Source organism: Pleurodeles waltl, chromosome 10 (assembly GCF_031143425.1).
Source record: "Pleurodeles waltl isolate 20211129_DDA chromosome 10, aPleWal1.hap1.20221129, whole genome shotgun sequence".
In the NCBI taxonomy this organism is placed as follows: Eukaryota; Metazoa; Chordata; class Amphibia; order Caudata; family Salamandridae; genus Pleurodeles; species Pleurodeles waltl.
The window spans coordinates 453,244,825-453,263,259 of NC_090449.1; the positions used below are offsets into that span (position 1 = coordinate 453,244,825).

Sequence of the window (18,435 nt, forward strand, 5' to 3'; positions counted from 1 at the left end):
ACTCTTGACGGCTATCTTTATGCCTTAACGGCTTTTCTTTGCTTGCCTGATCAACAGTCTTTGTTTAAGTCTCCTGTTGTACAGAGGTTCTTAAAAGGGCCTGTACATATGTTTCCACCTACGCCTTTTGTTATGCCCCAGTGGGACCTTAATCTAGTGCTTGCTTTTCTTATGTGTGCTCCTTTTGAGCTTTTACATAATTGTCCTCTCCGGCTGCTTACTATCAAAACAGCCTTCTTAGTGGCGATCACATTTGCCTGGAGAGTAAGTGAGATGCAGGCTTTATTATCAAGACCGACCGTATCTCACAATATATCCTGATAAGGTAGTCCTCAGAACCCGTGCCTCTTTCCTCCCCAAGATGGTGACCCCTTTCCATCTGGGTCAGAACATCACCCTGCCCACCTTCTTTGCTCCACCGTGTCCCTCTAAAGAAGAGGAGCGTCTCCACGGTCTGGACCCAAAAAGAGCATTGTCATCCTACCTTGACCGCACAAAAGAGTTCCGGGTGGACGACCAACTCTTTGTGGAGTACGTTGGAGCAAAGACGGGTCGAGTAGTCCAGAAATGAACCATTTTGTGCTGGGTCATTCTCTGTATTAAAATCTGCTACGCATTGGCTAAGAAGCAGCCTCCTGAGGGCTTGAGAGCTCACTCTACAAAGGGGCAAGCTGCTACCACTGCGTTAGCTAGAGGCGTGCCGGTTCTAGACATCTGCCAAGCGGCAACGTGGGCTTCCTTGCACATATTCACAAGACACTATTGCCTGGATAGCCAGGTGAGAAGAGAGGGGCATTTTGCTTGCTCGATCCTACAGGACTTCCTTGTGTGAAGTATAACTTTGCAGCCCACCGCCAGGGGGTTATAGCTTGGGTATCTATTCTAAGGTAAGGAATCGACAGCTAGAAGTCTCCATCGGATGAACAAGTTACTTTGGTAACAAATTATCTGGTAGAGACTTTGTCTAGCTGCAGATTCCTTACACCCACTCAGGCCTCCCCTCTCTGCGAATATATTTATATATATATATATATATATATATATATATATATATATATATATATATATATACTGTTTTTTTTTTTTTTTTTTTTCAGATTTTTACCCTTTCTCCAGGGCATGTAATTTTGCTCAATCAGAAAAAAGTTGGTTCTTCTATGACTCTGCGCTTCTAGCATGGGAAGTTGTGGAAAAGAACTGACGTACGTGCGCCGGGGTGGTGCCTATATAGAAAGCTGTGACGTCACAGACGGCTCCAATGACGCTGATGACGCACGCGGATCCGAACTATGCCACCCGATGGTGCTCGCAGGGTACTGCTCAGCAGAAAAATTACAGATTCGAAGCTGACACCAGGGAATTCTAAGGTAAGGAATCTACAGATAGATAGCGTCTCTACCAGATAATTTGTTACCGAAGGTAAGTAACTTGTTCATTTCTTCCTAATTGCAACTTAAAGGCCCATGTATGATTGTTTTGTGATCCTGAATGCGGTGGCAGAACAATCGGAGTAAATACCAATTTCAAATCGGTGTTAACCCATTCACAAATAGGAGGGGTTCCTACATGGGACCCCTTTCCTTTTGTGAATGGTAGAAAAAAAAAAAATCAGATCAGGGAGTGGTCCCACGGACCAGTGCCTACTCTGAAAAAATAGAAAGAAAAGTTTTCAGATTTATTTTTGAAATATATTCTGTTTTCCTTTAAGGAAACGCATTTCTTTTTAAAACTGCTTTATTGAAATAATGCATAGTAATTATTTTGTCCCTTATATTGTAGCTAACAACTGTTATCTATTTTCAACTGTGCTTCGTTTATAATTGATTCCCCAGGATTCCTGATAATTTTTTGCCCAGTCCAGTGCTGCCAAGCAAATCAATTCGGCTTAGGGATTTTTGTTTTTTACCTGCGGCTGTTCATTTGGGAATTGAATTCAGTGTACCAGACTTTTAAGTCACTTGTAGGTCGAGGGTACTGTGAGAACAACAAACCTCACATTTACGAGGACGCTTTTTTTTTACATTCCATTTCGAGACAGCTTTATGGTTGTCCGATTTCCTCAGTGAGGGTTTTAATACTGTATTCAATTGTGGTCACCCATGACCTAGGGCAGTTAATCCACTTTTGCGCCACAATTTCCTAAACCCACCTTCTGCTGACATGCTTCCAAATATAAGTGCTGATGCAGCGAGCCATAAAAAACGTCTGTTAGCCACTTTCAAATAACCTTAGATGCCTGCTGAGGTTCTCCCTGCCCTTGCTTGCATCCTGCTGAGGGTCTGTCCGACCTTGCACTGAGGCTTGCTATTAGCTTAGCTGGCTTCAAACAAAATACACAATCTGGGAATTCCAGTGTCTGAGCGGGAAAGGGACAGCACTGCGTGATATTTCTGCTTGTGAAGAAAATGTGAGCAATTTAGGTCAGCACCTACACATAGTCCAGTTCTCGCCAGCAGGAGAGGCCTGTGCTCTGCAGGCCTCTCCTTTTAATACAAAAGAAATCACGGCGCCCTTCTTCGTTTATAAGAAGGAGAAGCAGCAATGATGCGGTATTTGCTATGGAGTAAAGACATTTAGATGGACCTCTAGAATTGCCCCCTCTATAGATCATGTGTCGATCTTTTTCATTTAGGTCACAGGTTTGAGGATGTTCCTGGTGTCCGACGTCACTTAGTTCGCAAAAGCAACAAAGGTCAAGTTGTTCATGTTGGCAAAGACTACAAGGATCATAAAGGACTGAGCACCCGTCAGAAGAAGCATGACCGCCAGCCACACGAGGTACTGTATGCTTCCCTGCTCGGTGTGTACCTGCACATCAGTCATCAACCAATTCGATTCATCTTAGTACATCTGTAGAGTATGTCTGTCTGATACCCCCACCTCTACGCTTGTATAGCTCTGCAGCAGACTACCAGACACAGCAGTTACCCTGACCCAGGGATTAATTTGTAAAACAGTAAGTGCTGAGGCCTAAAGTTTTGTGCAGAACCCACACCTGGCTTTTTCGAATATTGTGGACGCTGAATACCAAGTCAGTGTAATCTTGATTCTACCTAATTCCTCTTTTATCCACTACAAGACATTCCCTGTCCCTTTATCTTGCTGTTTTGAGTTCTTTTACATCCCTGCTTTCTTCTTTGTCACAGTTTTTTCCGTCTTTTGCTTCCTCTTTTTTGCCCCTCTCATATTTTAAGCTCTCATTCTTTGAATCAAAGTCTGATGAAGAAAAACATGTGCGGGTCACCAAAACAGAGTGCGAGCGGGCCCTATCTGCAGCCAATGACTAATATTAAGCACCTACCTGAAACCCTCCGTCAGTCTCCTCTGTCTGTGCCTTTATAATTTGACTGCTGCCGGTATGATCAAATTTAAGGGTTTCCCACACTTGCTTTTCTCTGCATACTTCTACAGCTCGAACACCAGCTTTAATGAGTACCATCACACCCTTTATCTTTGTGCGAACCTTAAAGCTAGACAGCTGCACTGTGTTACCGAGTAGCAAATAGTGTCCTTTGATAGATAATTTTAATTGTTTTCTCCCTTTTTCTTCCCGTTCCCTTCTTGTTGATTTCACCCTCTTTTCCTGTAAGATTTTCTGTACCGTCTACCACTATTTATTTCCTCTGTCTACATTTCATGTCTGTCACTTCAATAAGTTGGTGTAATGCGTGTTCACTAACAAACAAGTGTTCAAACCGCACTAACTGAAAAGGTTACTTATTTGGAGATTTGCTTTAACCTCCACTATGCATAGACCGCCTGATATGTACAATACAGACACTTACAAATGAAAATTGTCAACGGTGTTTCTTTGGTTGCTGTAGCACCGTATTTAATGTTATTTTGAGTTATACATTTCATTTGATTTGATTCATGCTGCCTTTTTGTATCCTACTTAATACAGTCCAATGCATTAATTCATGAGTTTCATATTAAAGTTTAACCAAACGTAAGTCTAGTTTATGATAAATGGTTACCCTTCACTTGCATGATAAGATATAGTTTCAAAACTTATTTAACTTTTTAAATAGTTTTAATTCTATGCTGGCAGTAATTCATGAGGTTCTGTAGCCTCCTTGGCTCTATTTTTCCTTCTTTTATAAACTAAACACTCATTCCTAACCCCGAAGTTTCACTTAACAGTTCACATTTTACAGAAATTCAAAGTTATTCGCCTGAAATGGGAGCCTGCAGTGGGTTGGGAAGCTCCTGCGTTGCACGGGCTGGGATTTAGGTTGCGCCACGGTTGTTCCTGAACATCGATATGCTCTCCTTAACCCTCTTCAAGGTTCACTTTTTAGTCCTTTGACTATTTGCGCGCACACACACACACCCACACTCCTTCCCCCAGACCGCCCCGCTTCCTCACACACAACACACACGTCATATATAATGCCTTAGTTAGTGCCTGTTTCCTCGGGTCAGCTTTTTTTTTTTTTTTGAGCTTTTTCTGAAATTAGATCAGATTGTAACATCTTTGGCTTTCTCGTTATCCTCGGAGGGTAGCGTTACAATCTGTCTTTCAGTGTGCAGGAGCACTATTTATTTCCTCTCTACCTGCCTTTAGTGTCCCTACTTTTCACTCTCTCGACTTTGTGTTTCTCTCCTCTTTCTGAGACTGTTTCCCTTTCTGTCACTCATACTCTCTGCCGCACTCCAAGTAGACTTATCCTTCACTCTCTTAATCGGTCGCACCCCCCATCTCTCTGACTTGCTTCTTGTCAAACCTTTCCTGTTTAAATCTGCTAACTATTCTTCACACTGTGTGTCATTTCCCCATACTTATTCCGTATTCCTTTAATTACTTTACCCCTCTTCTACATGCCATGTGACTTCTCCTGCCTTTTTAAGTTCTATCACTCTTTGCCTTTCTACTACATTCTTCTCTCCTTGATGTCCTTTGCATTCACTTCCTCGTCCTTCTAACTTTCTCCCAGCCTTCCTTTCTTCAGTTCTATTTAGTGACCAGCGTTGTATTAGTGTCACATGGTATGTATTGTTACTAAGGTGTTAGCATAAGGTAGAGGTAGCAAGTCAGCCAGTATCGATTCACCTTAGGTTTTTTGTACGGTCATGCTGTCTGTTTGATGCATATGGAGTTTGATGTATGTTCATGGTGTACTGTACCGTTTTTCATGTGTGGCTTGATGACAGAATGCATCAAACTGAGAAGCGAATTCCATTTTGTATCTTTTGTACTATGCTTTAACTCAATAATTTACTTCCTCACTTCTCGTAGCACAGGAGCAATTATTCATCTACTGTATCTATGTATTATGAGCAAGGAAGGTAAACGGCCCAATGTAAACTCCCGTCACACTGGCAGTTCTCGATGTCCTTTACATATAACATAGCCTTTGCCCCTCTCATATATTACACTGATGCGGAGCCTGACATTTCTGGGATTCCCAGGCACTCACACGACAAACAGATGGCAAAATCTTATCTGTGAAAATATATTTTTAAAGATTTGCTGGAGCGTCTTTCTGGGTCTCTTCCCGGCCCCATTCGTTGCAAAACTCGAGCTCCCTTTATTTAGTGTTGTTAAACTGACTATGCAATCTGGTCTATTCCGCGAAACACTGATTAAAGAGCCTACCCTGTGTTTCACGCCTGTCACTGAGGGCCAAGTCTTTCCCATGTCACATTTGCTGCAGTGTTAATCATTTCTGGGTCTATCACTGAGAGCAGAGCAGGCTGGCCCTCATTATGAGTGGCCTGGTATTTCTTATGGAGCTACTGGCTTCCTTAGAGTTACATTTTTTGCAGAAATACTGCAGCTCCTTGGTATTTCACCCACAGTTTTCGCTTTCTGCAAGCAACGTCTCTGGCTAAAATAGTTGGGAAAACATGGTGGAATTAGCACAGTAAATCTGATTCCAGAATGTTGTTCCCAAAAACTTGTACCTTTTGTAATTTGCCTTCTATCAAACTTACCGAGATCTGGTCCTTGGTAATGGTAATTCCAAGAACAGGAAATAGTGGGTATTAGTCTGTTCCACTCTTAATAAAGGCTTCTGAGGATAGCCCTTGGATGCACAGGTAGGAATTGTTAGTCATACCCCTCCCACACTGGCTGCAGTGCTGATTTAATGTGGGTAACGCCTCTGTCACAATGTAGAGCAGTTCACTATGGGTACATAGCCAGGATTCTGTAATTCTCTACCCGCTCACAACGATTGTAGTGCTTCGTCTGTCGGGTGCCAAGCCTGTCACAATGGTTGCAGAGACTGGCCTGACTACATTTTCATTCCTATTTTTATCAATCTGCTTATTTATTAAGTAGAAAGTCCCTATAACAGGGATTTCCAACCTGTTCTGTAGTGAAAGCTACTTCTCATCATTGAAAATCCTCAGGAACTGCTGAAGGCTAAGCAACTCGCACATTGTGCCAGACGCCCCCACGTCCAGCTTAATTGACTTAACACCTAGTTTCCATGGAGCCAGGTACTATGGTTTGAACAAAATACTTTGACTAGGGGCACTATGACAGGGCTTCCATGTGTGTCAGTGTGAGCATTGTCCTTGGGAATGTGTGAACGTGTGTACGAATGAATGAGATAAATGTGTTCAGGTGACTGAGAGACTGTGTCGTATGTACTTGTGGCTTAGGATGTACATTTTGCCATATTTGGCACCCTTACATGTATAACACAAACATACAACCACTTGTTTTTCATGGGAGAAATTTAAAGTGCAGGAAAATGTTCTGCAAAAAAGTTTAGAATATGGAACATTATTCTACATTTTAAATTCCTCCCACTTAAAATAATGGTTGTATTTTTCACTTATAAATATGGCACTGTTTTGAAAAAATTAAGCTGAAATAAAACTCATAATTTGCATTTTCTCCCATTTCCAAGTGTCACATTTACAAACAACAGGCACCTTGCTCCCAAAGGCCTGTGGACATGGTGCCATACTTACACATGGGTGTGGAATTTAATAAAATATCTACTTGTCCATTGGACAGGTTGTTTTACAAATCTGCTTGTCCTTTAAATAAATCCACTTGTCCCTTTGGTGCCACATAGTGCGTCAACAAATTATGGCAGCAATCTAATTATATAAGAGCTCTGCTAATAGCCTCTTTGATTATGCCAAGTCTCATAATATAGTACAGTTTAAATACTAGAAATTTCCTTATTTTACCACAGTTCTGCAGATCCACATTCTGCTAGAAATAGCACTAAGCAATAGTTCCAGGGCTGGAATGCCCTTTTGAGTCTGCCCAAATCTACTAATTTGCATGTTTTGGGGTTTTTCACCAGCTCTTCTCTAGTCTTTTCCAATACTGAGAAAGGTTAGAAATTTACTCCTGAAAAGGGCAGAAGTAAAACTTCTTCTAGTGTTGGGGTAAAAAGTGGTTGGAGGGAAAGTGGACTTGTAAATGCTCAACAGATTTTCACATTAACTGATCTACACATGCATATTTGTTCATACTAAAATGCAGTTCAAAAATTTGTTCTGTGAGTACAATTTCCTGGCCTACCGCTGTAAATGCTTGTGAACTCATGGAAGCCGTAAATCTGCACTAATGCAAAGACATATACCATATGTGCACTTTTGTGACTTATTTTAAGAATTGGGTCCTTAATTAGGTCTGGCGTTAACCAGTGGGTTCACTGTGAGTGACAGCATTCTGCTCTTTAACAAGGAGAATATCAATACACAATATAGTTTTGTTCAGTGTCTGGGACTACTGTAGCAATGTGTGTTTTTGAGACCAAAAAATATTTTTGCTTTTTGACAATGTTTGTTGTGGGAGCTGTTGGGCCCTCACCATTTTAACAAAGGTTTGCAAAAACATGTCAAAACAAGACATGCATTGACAAAACCAAAAGGATGGTTGCCAATATCAGAAACATTGGATTTCCAGTGCTTGTTTTTTTCATGTTTCACATAATCTTGTTGAAACTGGTTACACTGATTTTCCATTATGAATATTTTTGGGAAATGCTAGCATGCATTAGCACATTTTCCTAGAAATGGCATCTAGAATGTTTCATCTTGGGAGCATTATACATAGCCTCATAGTGTTGAAATTTGCAAACTTGAGTACACATTTTTTTGTCAATAGTGCAGTCTGAGCTTTCAAAGTTCCTTAGAGCGCTCACTCTAATAATAACGGCTTTGAATTATTGAACCAAAAATACAAGTTTGAACAGTTATAACAAATGGACACAAATATTTATTTAACCACAGACACAATGCACTTTCAGATCCATAAGGTGAGACTGTAAAGTGGTATCTGAAGGGTATGTGCTTCAGGGGTTTGGGCCTACTTGTCCCAAGGACAAAATAAACATGAAAACCTGCTGTCCTTGACCCCAAACAGTATGTCCTGGGCATCAGACTACAGGAATGCCACATCCCTGTTTATAACAGAAAAAGACATTTGTTTAAATGGGAGGAATTTTAAGTGAAGAAACATGCTTTCTAAACTAGCAAGACGTAACTGGCTTAATTAAAATAAGAGAACTGCAGTAAGACTTAGGGCCTCATTACGACCCTGGTGGTCTTCTCAGGGCCGCAGTGGCAGTCAGACTGCTGCCAATGTGGCGATCTGACAGCCATAATACGACCGTGGCGGTTGAACCACGGTCGGACCGCCAGCACTGCCACTTCTCCTCCACTGGAGGGACTGGCCGTGCTGGCGGTCCTAATCACCCAGGGCAGCACTGCACCCAGCGCTGCCCCGAAGATTAGGAGTACCTTCTCTGCCGGCGATTTCATGGCGGTAGCACCACCATGTAAAGGCTGGCGGAGATGGGGTGCAGAGAGCCCAATGGGGGCTCCTGCGCTGCCCATGCACTTGGCATGGGCATTGCAGGGCCTCCCATGGCCAGCCCCGTCGTGCTTTTCACTGTCTGCTTTAAGGACAATGAAAAGCTCAACGGGTGCTGGTGCACCCTACGCACTGCAGCATTGCTGCCGGCTCTATTATGAGCCAACATCAATGTTGTGGGCTGTTTCCCGCTGGGCCAGCAGGCGGAAAACTCTGTTTGCGCCCACTGAACCAGCGGGAACCTCATAATAGGGGCCGTGGGAAGGGGACCAAATGGGCGGTAACCTGACCGTGGGCCTTCGGCGAGCAGCCTTTTCCATCCACCAAAGTTGTAATTAAGGCCTCAATGTTTCGTAAAAAAAGTTTTCTTCACTTTACATTTCTCCCATTTAAAAAATACTTTTTCAGTTATATATATGGCACAGTGTTTACTGTCTACAGGGAGCAAAAGGCCTGTTACTTGTAAGTGTAACACTTTGAAATGGAAGAAAATAAAAATGAAGAGTTAATCATCAAGGTAACTTTTAACTTTAATTTTCTCCCATACAAAATCATTCAGAAACATCATTTTGTTCTTACACTCCAATAGTGAGTCAAAAATAACTTTTATTCAAGAGTTAAATACATCAGTGCTTTACCTCTGTATCCCGACCTGGCCCAATATCTGACTGAGCAATGCACATGATCAGGCTCTGATATCTGCAGCCTGATGAAAATGATGTAAAGTAAACATATCCTTCCCTTAACTTTAAAATCAAAATGTGACCCTGTGCTGTGCTTATTTAAAAATTAACTAGAGGTGAGCTACTCTGAAGGTGCCTGGGTGCTCCTGGTAGCTCCGGATCGACTGGTTAGAAACACTTGCTCTATAGTCTCCAAGTTTTCTTTGGCTAGGTGATTTTATATTCATAAAAGAGTTTCTGACTGTGGTTGAATTGTGTCTGTGTGGTATCTGTCCCAGTCAGTTGTTCATCTTGTTTTCTCTGTACAATAAGCAAGGTGAGTATTCAGTTGGTGTTTATTTGCAGCTGCCCCCGCCTTCCTCATTGTGTTGATGTTTGTATTTGTATTTATTTCATTTAATGCACTTCAGTCAGAAACATTGTCAAAGTTCTCTCGTAGGGGATTTCCATGTATAGTCATAAGCACTGAATAGTTCCACACACCTGTGGGGACCCCGGAGCACTGTTCTGTAGTGTATTCTTAAGTGTAGATGTTTGCCTTTCTTGAAAAAGGCCTGTAAAGTCACTTAAGAATATCAATGTGCAGTCTAGGGGAAAGGCTACAAAGGCCAAATTGTTCATTCTTTTAGTTGGTAAGAAAGGAAGCTGTAGTACAGATATACCTTTAAAACATATTTATTCTAGAAATGTAGTAAAAAACATGTTCTCCAACTTTATTTACAACTTCAAATGAGAATGAAACAATGCAGGGCAGTGTAGCCCATAGGCTGCCATTATGCAGAATGTAAATAGAGCTGTGCCTTTAAGAAAAGAAAGTCTTCCTGTATCCCATCATGCACAGCAAAAGGCAGTTGCCTTAGTTCTTTTTTCCGGCTCCTTCAGACAGGACCCTGAAGCATTGAGCTCCACCTTTCATAGCATTTTTTGACTAAAACTCAACAAAAATCCTTTGGATTTCAATTTCACTCGATGTTTTTCATCTGGAGTGAACATTTCCTAGCTTTTCCTGTCAAATTCTGACAGAAACTTGAGGCTTTTTTGCCACCAGAATGCCTTCTCTTTTTGATAAGTGCCCTAGCTGTGGCAGGAAAAAGGCCAAAACAGACCCACATCAAGTCTGTTTTATTTGCCTGCCGTCAACTCATAAGCCTGATGCCTGTGACATTTGTCAAACCTTCTCCAGGAGAAACCTTCGTGACATGGAGGAAATCCGCCTTCAGGCCAAGGAGGACAGGAGACGAAGAGGACAATCTGCCACAGAGCGAGGAGAAGGTCAGTCTTCTACCAGGGCTCTCACTGTGTCCTCTGGAGCAGCTGCCAGATCTTCTCACAAGCGTCACAGGTCCCCGACGACGTCGAGAGCATCAGCGTTGAGACAAGGAACGGCGCCGACATGCTCGCCGTCGAGAACCAGCTCGCCATCAAGGAAGAGACATCGCTCGCCGTCGAGAGCTTTATCGTCGTCGAGACAGCGTAGACACTCGCCGTCGAGAAGTTCCCGGTCCAGGTCACCGTCGACGCGAAGGGGAAGATCGACGTCGAGGGGCTCTCAACGGCGAGAGGAGTCAATGCCGATAGGTACTCGTTGGCGTCGTACTTCGACGTCGAGAAGCTTGTCAGCGTCGAGAAGGCACTCAAAGAGACCAAGGAGGGTCTATACCACCTCAGAATCCTAGGCTTCTCTCATTCTCTTAACACCTTCGCCTCAGCCTCCTCCTCAGCCATCTCCTCTATCACCGACACCTCTGGCACCTACAGCTCCTCCCCCGGTACCTCTGTCAGAGTCCGCCCCAGTGACTCCTGCAGAATCCACAAGGCATTCTCGACATTCTTCGAGACGCTCTTCTTCATCTCGACATCATCATCGGCATGACTCAGATCGAAGGTCACCTCCTTCCCACCATAGACACTCTTCCTCATCCATAAGAGATTACTCTCCAACGTTATCTGACTCCCCGTCTCCGAGAGTTTCTCCCATAGACGATGTCAACACTTTTCAAGAGGTACTAATTTGCGGTGCTACCAAGTTGAACATCCCTCTGGCAGTACCCACTCCAACAACCTCTGTCATTTTTGAGACACTACACCAGCGTTCTTCCGCTAGACCATTACTACCGCTGGTCCCAGGATTACTTGAACCGGCAATGGACATTTTCTTAACACCGTCCACAACTAAAACTGCTCCTTCCAGACTCATAAAGAAATATCGTCCTCCGGAGCAGGACCCTTTATTTCTGAGAGCGGATCAAGTGCCCGATTCGGTGGTAATCGTGGCTGCTAAGAAATTACATTCTACATCCCCGTCTTCTTCTTCTCCACCGGACAAATAGAGTAGAAAAATTTATGCCGGAGGTCGCAAAGTTTGCTCCACTTCAGCCATCACTATGAAAGCGGCTAGTGCTACTGCCCTGTTAGGGAGGTATGATCGCGTCCTTTGGGATTCTGTGCTGCAATTTGCAGAATACCTCCCTATGGAGAAAAAGGAGGATTTCTTGGAGATTGTAAGTGAAGGCGCCATGGTCTCCAATCAAATAATAAGCGCAGCTGCAGACTCCTCTGTGCTATCCGCACATAATTATTCTCATGGAATTTCTTTGAGAAGACATGCCTGCCTGCGCCTTACTTCACTTAAGCCAGAGGCACAACAGAGGATACAAAATTTGCCTTTTTCAGGTTCCACTTTGTTTGGTTCTCATGCTGAAGACGAAATGTCGAGGATGAAAACAGAACTGGACACTGTGAAGGCGGTGGGCATTGAGAGGCCAAGAGAGCAACGGAAAACATTCCGTCCCTACCACGGTAGACTCTTTGCTCAAAGGCTTCAAACACCGCAGTGGGTGCCTTCAAGATCCCAGCAACAGCAAGATCAGAGAACCTTTTCGACCCAACGAAAACAAACAAGGGGTCGCTCTACGTCACAAACTGCCCAAACAGCTCGTCAGGCATCAGCGTCTAAGCCCTGAATCCTCGCTTCCCCCTCCTCCGTTACCCACTCCGGTAGGGGGAAGTATTTCACATCATCTGGAAGAGTGGCAATGCATAACGTCAGACGCCTGGGTGTTGAATATTGTGCGGAATGGCTACTGTCTCAGGTTCATAAGCCCCCGCCTTCTACTCCACCCAAACCGGTGAATTACCATCTCAACGCTCTCAAAGTGGAAATAACAACCCTATTACAGAAGAAGGCGATAGAACCTGTCCCTAACAACCAGCATGGAAAGGGAATCTTTTCGAGGGACTTCCTGGTACCAAAGAAAAACAAACACGAGTTCCGACCCATTCTAGAGCTAAGGGAAAATGGGTTCGCAGAGAAAAGTTCAGGATGCTATCCTTACACCAAATCTATCCCCAACTTCGTCAAGGCGATTGGCTCTGTTCAATAGATCTCTGCGATGCTTACTTCCACATTCCTGTGATCAAAAAGCATCGAAAGTTTTTGAGATTCCTCGTCGGAAAAAGTCATTACCAATTCACAGTGCTACCTTTCGGCCTCAAATCAGCACCAAGGACGTTTTCCAAATGCATGGCAGTGGTGGCAGCCCATTTAAGGAAACATCGGATATTCGTCTATCCCTATCTAGACGATTGGCTCATAAAAGCATCCACATACCTAGAGGCCCAACAGCACTTCAGTTGGACTTCGCAGCTACTCCTGAGACTGGGCCTTCAGGTCAACCTCTCCAAATCCACGGCAACACCTGTTCAGAGGTTGCACTACTTAGGCGCCATCATAGACACCACTCAAGGAAAGGAGACGTTTATCAATCCTCCAAAAGTGCCAGCAGCTCGAGAAAATGCCTCAGACCACTGCAAGAGCGCTATCCTCTCTCCTGGGGTCGATGGCGTCTTGCATCTACCTCACTCCCAACGCTCGCCTCCATATGAGACCTTTACAGGAATGTCTAGAGATCAATGGTATCAACTAGTAGACGTTTGGGAGAACAGCATCCTTCTCTCTCCACATGCCATTCAATCTCTCAAGTGGTGGTGTTCTCCGAAAAATCTTCTGAAAGGGATGCCATTCCATCAACAGCCTCCAACTCAGACCATAGTCACGGATGCATCGCTGCTCGGATAGGGAGCGCATATGGATCACCTCCAAATACAAGGCTCTTGGTCGCAGAGAGAACGACTGTATCACATCAATCTTTTAGAGCTTCGCGCAGTCCATCTTGCACTCAAAGCCTTCCTCCCCGCACTGAAGGCGAAAACTCTGCTTCTCCAGACAGACAACATGGCCACCATGTATTACTTGAACAAACAAGGGGGTACCAGATCCAGGACTCTGTCGACAGAGGCCCAAACAATTTGGCACTGGCTTCTAGCCAGGAATCTATCAATAATGGCAACTCACCTTCCGGGCATACAGAATGTCCAGACGGATGCCCTCAGCCGAGCAATGGACGAAAACCACAAGTGGGTTTTGCACGACGACGTTTTCCGCTCCATCTTTTCCATGTGGGGTTCCCCTTCTATAGACCTATTTGCAACCCCAGAAAACAAAAAATGCTAAGACTTCGCCTCCAGGTACTACCATCCAGGAACATTGGGGAATGCCCTGTGGATAAACTGGTCAGGAGCATTTCTTTACGCCTTTCCACCGCTTCCCCTGATACCGACAGTCCTCCTCAAGCTGTCCCACTCCCACACCAAGATGATTCTCATCGCCCAAGAATGGCCACGCCAGTGGTGTTTTCCAGACCTCCTTCACCGGTCACTCAGACCACACATCAGATTACCTTGCCGCCTGACCTTCTCACGAAGTTTCGAGGCCAGATGAGACATCCCAACCTCTCATCGTTGAATTTGGCAGCATGGCTCCTGAGCTAGTGCAATATGGTCACCTTAATCTACCTCAGGACTGCATGGAGATTCTAAGGGAGGCAAAGCGCCCTTCCACAAGAACAGCTTATGCCTTCAAATGGAAAAGGTTCTGCATGTTGTGTTTGGACAGGAACGTTGACCCAATAACATGCGGAGAAGAACCTATTCTTCCATATTTGTTAAACCTGGCGAAGTCTGGCTTACAGTTGTCATCAATCAAAGTACACCTGGCAGCTCTAACGGCATATAGGAAGAGCCCCTCCCAATCCTCTTTCTTTAAAATTCCAATCATAAAATATTTCCTAGAGGGTTTGAAAAAGGTTTTTCCTCCCATTAGACGGCCATCTCCTCCATGGGAGCTGAATATTTTCCTTTCGCGTCTGATGCTGCACCCTTTTGAACCAATACACAAAGCATCACTCCAGCATCTTACATGGAAAACTGCTTTTCTGGTTGCAATCACTTCAGCTCGCAGGGTCAGTGAGATCCAGGCCCTCTGCGCTCAGGAACCTTATACTGTTTTTCATTCTGCAAAAGTAGTAATGAGAACACATCTTAAATTTCTTCCTAAAGACATTTCAGACTTTCATGTAAACCAGACCATCTCCTTACCAACTTTCTTCCAAAATCCATCTACTCCTGCTGAGAGAACCCTACATTCTCTCGATGTAAAAAGGGTTTTGAAATTTTACTTGGATAGAACGAAATCTTTGCGCAAATCACAGCAGCTGTTTATTAACTATGGCCCAGTTAGAACAGGTCTGGCCACCTCCAAACAATCCTTATCCAGGTGGATTGTCTCATGTATCTTATTCTGTTATCAGTTAGCAAATAAATCCCTCGATGGCAGGCCAAGAGCCCATTCTACTAGGGGGAAGGCAGCAACTGTTGCTTTGATGAGAAACATTCCTTTGGCAGAAATATGCAAAGCGGCTACCTGGAGATCTGTCCACACCTTTACTAAGCATTACTGCCTTGATTCAGATGCTAGGACAGATGCTCAGGTTGGACAGGCCTCTCTTAAGAATCTCTTTGTGTAATTTATTGTTTCTTTATTGTTCTGTCTACTCCACCGCGGTTATTGGGATGGGCTTGCTCATCTATTCAGTGCTTATGACTATACATGGAAATCCCCTACGAGAGAAGGAATGGTTTCTTACCTGTAACTCCAGTCCTCTCGTAGGGGTATTTCCATGATAGTCATAAGCAACCCTCCCTCCTCCCCGGTGGAGTTGACATGAGGATAACCATAATAATAATAACAATATTGTTACTGAAAGAGATATTCAGATTTCTTCATGTCATACTACAAGCCTACAAAAAGAACTGAGGCAATTGCCTTTTGCTGTGCATGATGGGATACAGGAAGACTTTCTTTTCTTAAAGGCACAGCTCTATTTACATTCTGTATAATGGCAGCCTATGGGCTACACTGCCCTGCATTGTTTCATCCTCATTTGAAGTTGTAAATAAAGTTGGAGAACATGTTTTTACCACATTTCTAGAATAAATATGTTTTAAAGGTATATCTGTACTACAGCTTCCTTTCTTACCAACTAAAAGAATGAACAATTTGGCCTTTGTAGCCTTTCCCCTAGGCTGCACATTAATATTCTTAAGTGACTTTACAGGCCTTTTTCAAGAAAGGCAAAAATCTACACTTAAGAATACACTACAGAACAGTGCTCCGGGGTCCCCACAGGCGTGCGGAACTATTCAGTGCTTATGACTATCATGGAAATACCCCTACGAGAGAACTGGAGTTACAGGTAAGAAACCATTCCTTCAGTAAAAGTGCTGAAGGAGGAGCGGCATTCTTGGAAGCAACAGAAAACTTGATTTTGGCTATGAGGTAATATAACACACAGCACAGACACAGCTCATTCATTTGTACTTGGCCATTTGGTGTTTGGCTTTTGGCTTGCTCATAGATGGGAGGTGCATTGCAAGCAATGGGGGTTATTCTAACTTTGGAGAAGGTGTTAATCTGTCCCAAAAGTGACGGAAAAGTGACGGATTTACCACCAGCCGTATTACGAGTCCATTATATCCTATGGAACTCGTAATACGGCTGGTGGTATATCCGTCACTTTACCGTCACTTTTGGGACGGATTAACACTCCTCCAAAGTTAGAATAACCCCCAATCTGTTTTAGAAAGACTGAGTGGGTTGGAAGATTGGTTTAGTTGATTCATCCCCTGCCCCAAATTTGCATTTCTTCCTTCACTCTAATAGGGTTGGTAGACTAAATTGAAAGTTGTGTAAGAATATAAAAATTGAATCACGCTGAGCCGTAGAATGAAAACTAGTATTTTAATACAAATTGTAATATTTGAAATTATAGTGGTTTATAAAACATAGTGGGCTGAATGTAAAATGTCATGTTAAGATAATAGTCTTCACATCATTCTTATAGATTTGTCAAGGTATTTAAATGTGTCAGGTGGGACAGTATGCAACCTTGCCGTAGCCTATGGATGCTGGTCAGATATTGTTAAGTTGGTATGGAGCCATGCCTAATGTTTTATCATCTTAATGTGCAGTTTTTACAAAAACCTTTTGCGTTTTTCCACTACTGCCTGGAACATGTCTCTCATCTAATTTATGTGCTGGGTGGCTAAGGGGCTTGACCCTTCAGATTTGAATCAGCAATGGCAGCGTTTAGTATGTACAGTTGGTGGAGTGATAATTGTGGCCGATGTGAAAAGTTTGATAATGCTCTCAGAAGTTCTCCTAACTGTAACCTGATACTGCCTGTACACACGTTTATGTCATGGGGTGATAGCACTGAGATCAGCCAGCACAGTTTGCTTAAATGGCTACCATATGCATGTCTTTAGGACATAGCTAGCAAGAAGTCACTGGCAATTCTAGAATCTCTTAGAGCCACACTGACCCCATCGTTACACGATAGACAAGACTCAGCCAAGTGCCTCATTTATGCTGGCTTAGACACCACTGACTGGGAAGAGCATTTTGCACCAGCATTATTCTGCGCCGCCACGTGTTGGTGCATTCAACAGGATTTTCAGAAGATTTCTCTTGGGCTTTTTATGGACAGAAGAGCTATGGTACACTCACTGGGACTGTTGACCCTGTCAAGTAGTTCACTCATCAGCAATGTTCTCTCTCATTTTTTTCCACGGTGTGCAGTAGTGTAAGGTCTCTGTGCGCTGCAGCCAAGGATACATGCGCCAAGAAACTGACCGTTCATGCAAGTGCAGCACGCAACTACCAAGATCAGTGGCATTTGCCACTCAAATCTTTTGTTTTAAAAAAGGAGCATTTTTACAAACATTGCTCCACATAATAGGGCATTAGGTCAGTGTTGTGACCTAGTGGCACACCCTGAAGAAATGACCTGCTAAGTAACACCTACACCCCAGTTAGAGAAAACAGATAATCAGATGGTTGAACCATAATGAAACTTTACTGAATACCCTGAGTCCTGAAGAGGGCCGTGGACATCAAACAGAGCAAGTTGTACAATTATACAATGTGATACACATTCTACTAATAAATGCTGTGATGCACCTGCCAAGGAGCAGGGTGAAAAATGACCATAACCAAGCCAAACACTGACTGTAGGAGGAGCCGCGTCAGAGTTTAGACAAGTCAGGTGCAGGCACTAGATGCGTGACATATTGCTTCTTTCGACGGTCCTTGCCATACTTCCATTGCCATTCTTCCAGTGCTGATCAATTTGTCCTAAGTTAACTTTCCCATTTGAGAGATAGGCCTTTGTCCTCATCAGCTTATCTAGGTGACTTACCTCTTACCTTTTTAAAAATTTTTTAGACTTCATTGAGGCTTTTAGCCTGAAAAGTTGCACAGCCAACAACAAGCTGAGATGCAATATTATACTGTGCTGCATTCCACAGAGTGAATCTCACCATGTCTTGAAAGGACCTAAACAACCCACCTTTTACATGTTCAGCCACCACATATTTATAATCTTTGTATTGCTGAACAACATCAACAGGTGTATCACAATCACCTAGGGCCAAGACCTTCTTATATTTTTCAAAAAGTCTTTTGTGTTGCTACTGCATGGAAATCAAAACTTGTCCATTCCTTTAATTCATCTTCTGGGAACCTTCTTTCCATGTGTTCACAAAGAGGTTTAATGAAAGATAATA

At 43.4% G+C, this 18,435-nt stretch overlaps 1 protein-coding gene across 6 annotated transcripts in view; it reads left to right on the plus strand.

The window, feature by feature from the left end:
* SLC4A2 (solute carrier family 4 member 2) overlaps positions 1-18,435 on the plus strand; it is a 2,186,615-nt gene that overhangs the window by 1,234,108 nt on the left and 934,072 nt on the right. For all 6 annotated transcript variants that reach the window (XM_069210734.1, XM_069210733.1, XM_069210737.1 and 3 more), the window contains one exon: positions 2,633-2,778. In XM_069210734.1, coding sequence (XP_069066835.1) covers positions 2,633-2,778 — 146 coding nt within the window. The remainder of the gene's footprint in view (positions 1-2,632; positions 2,779-18,435) is intronic.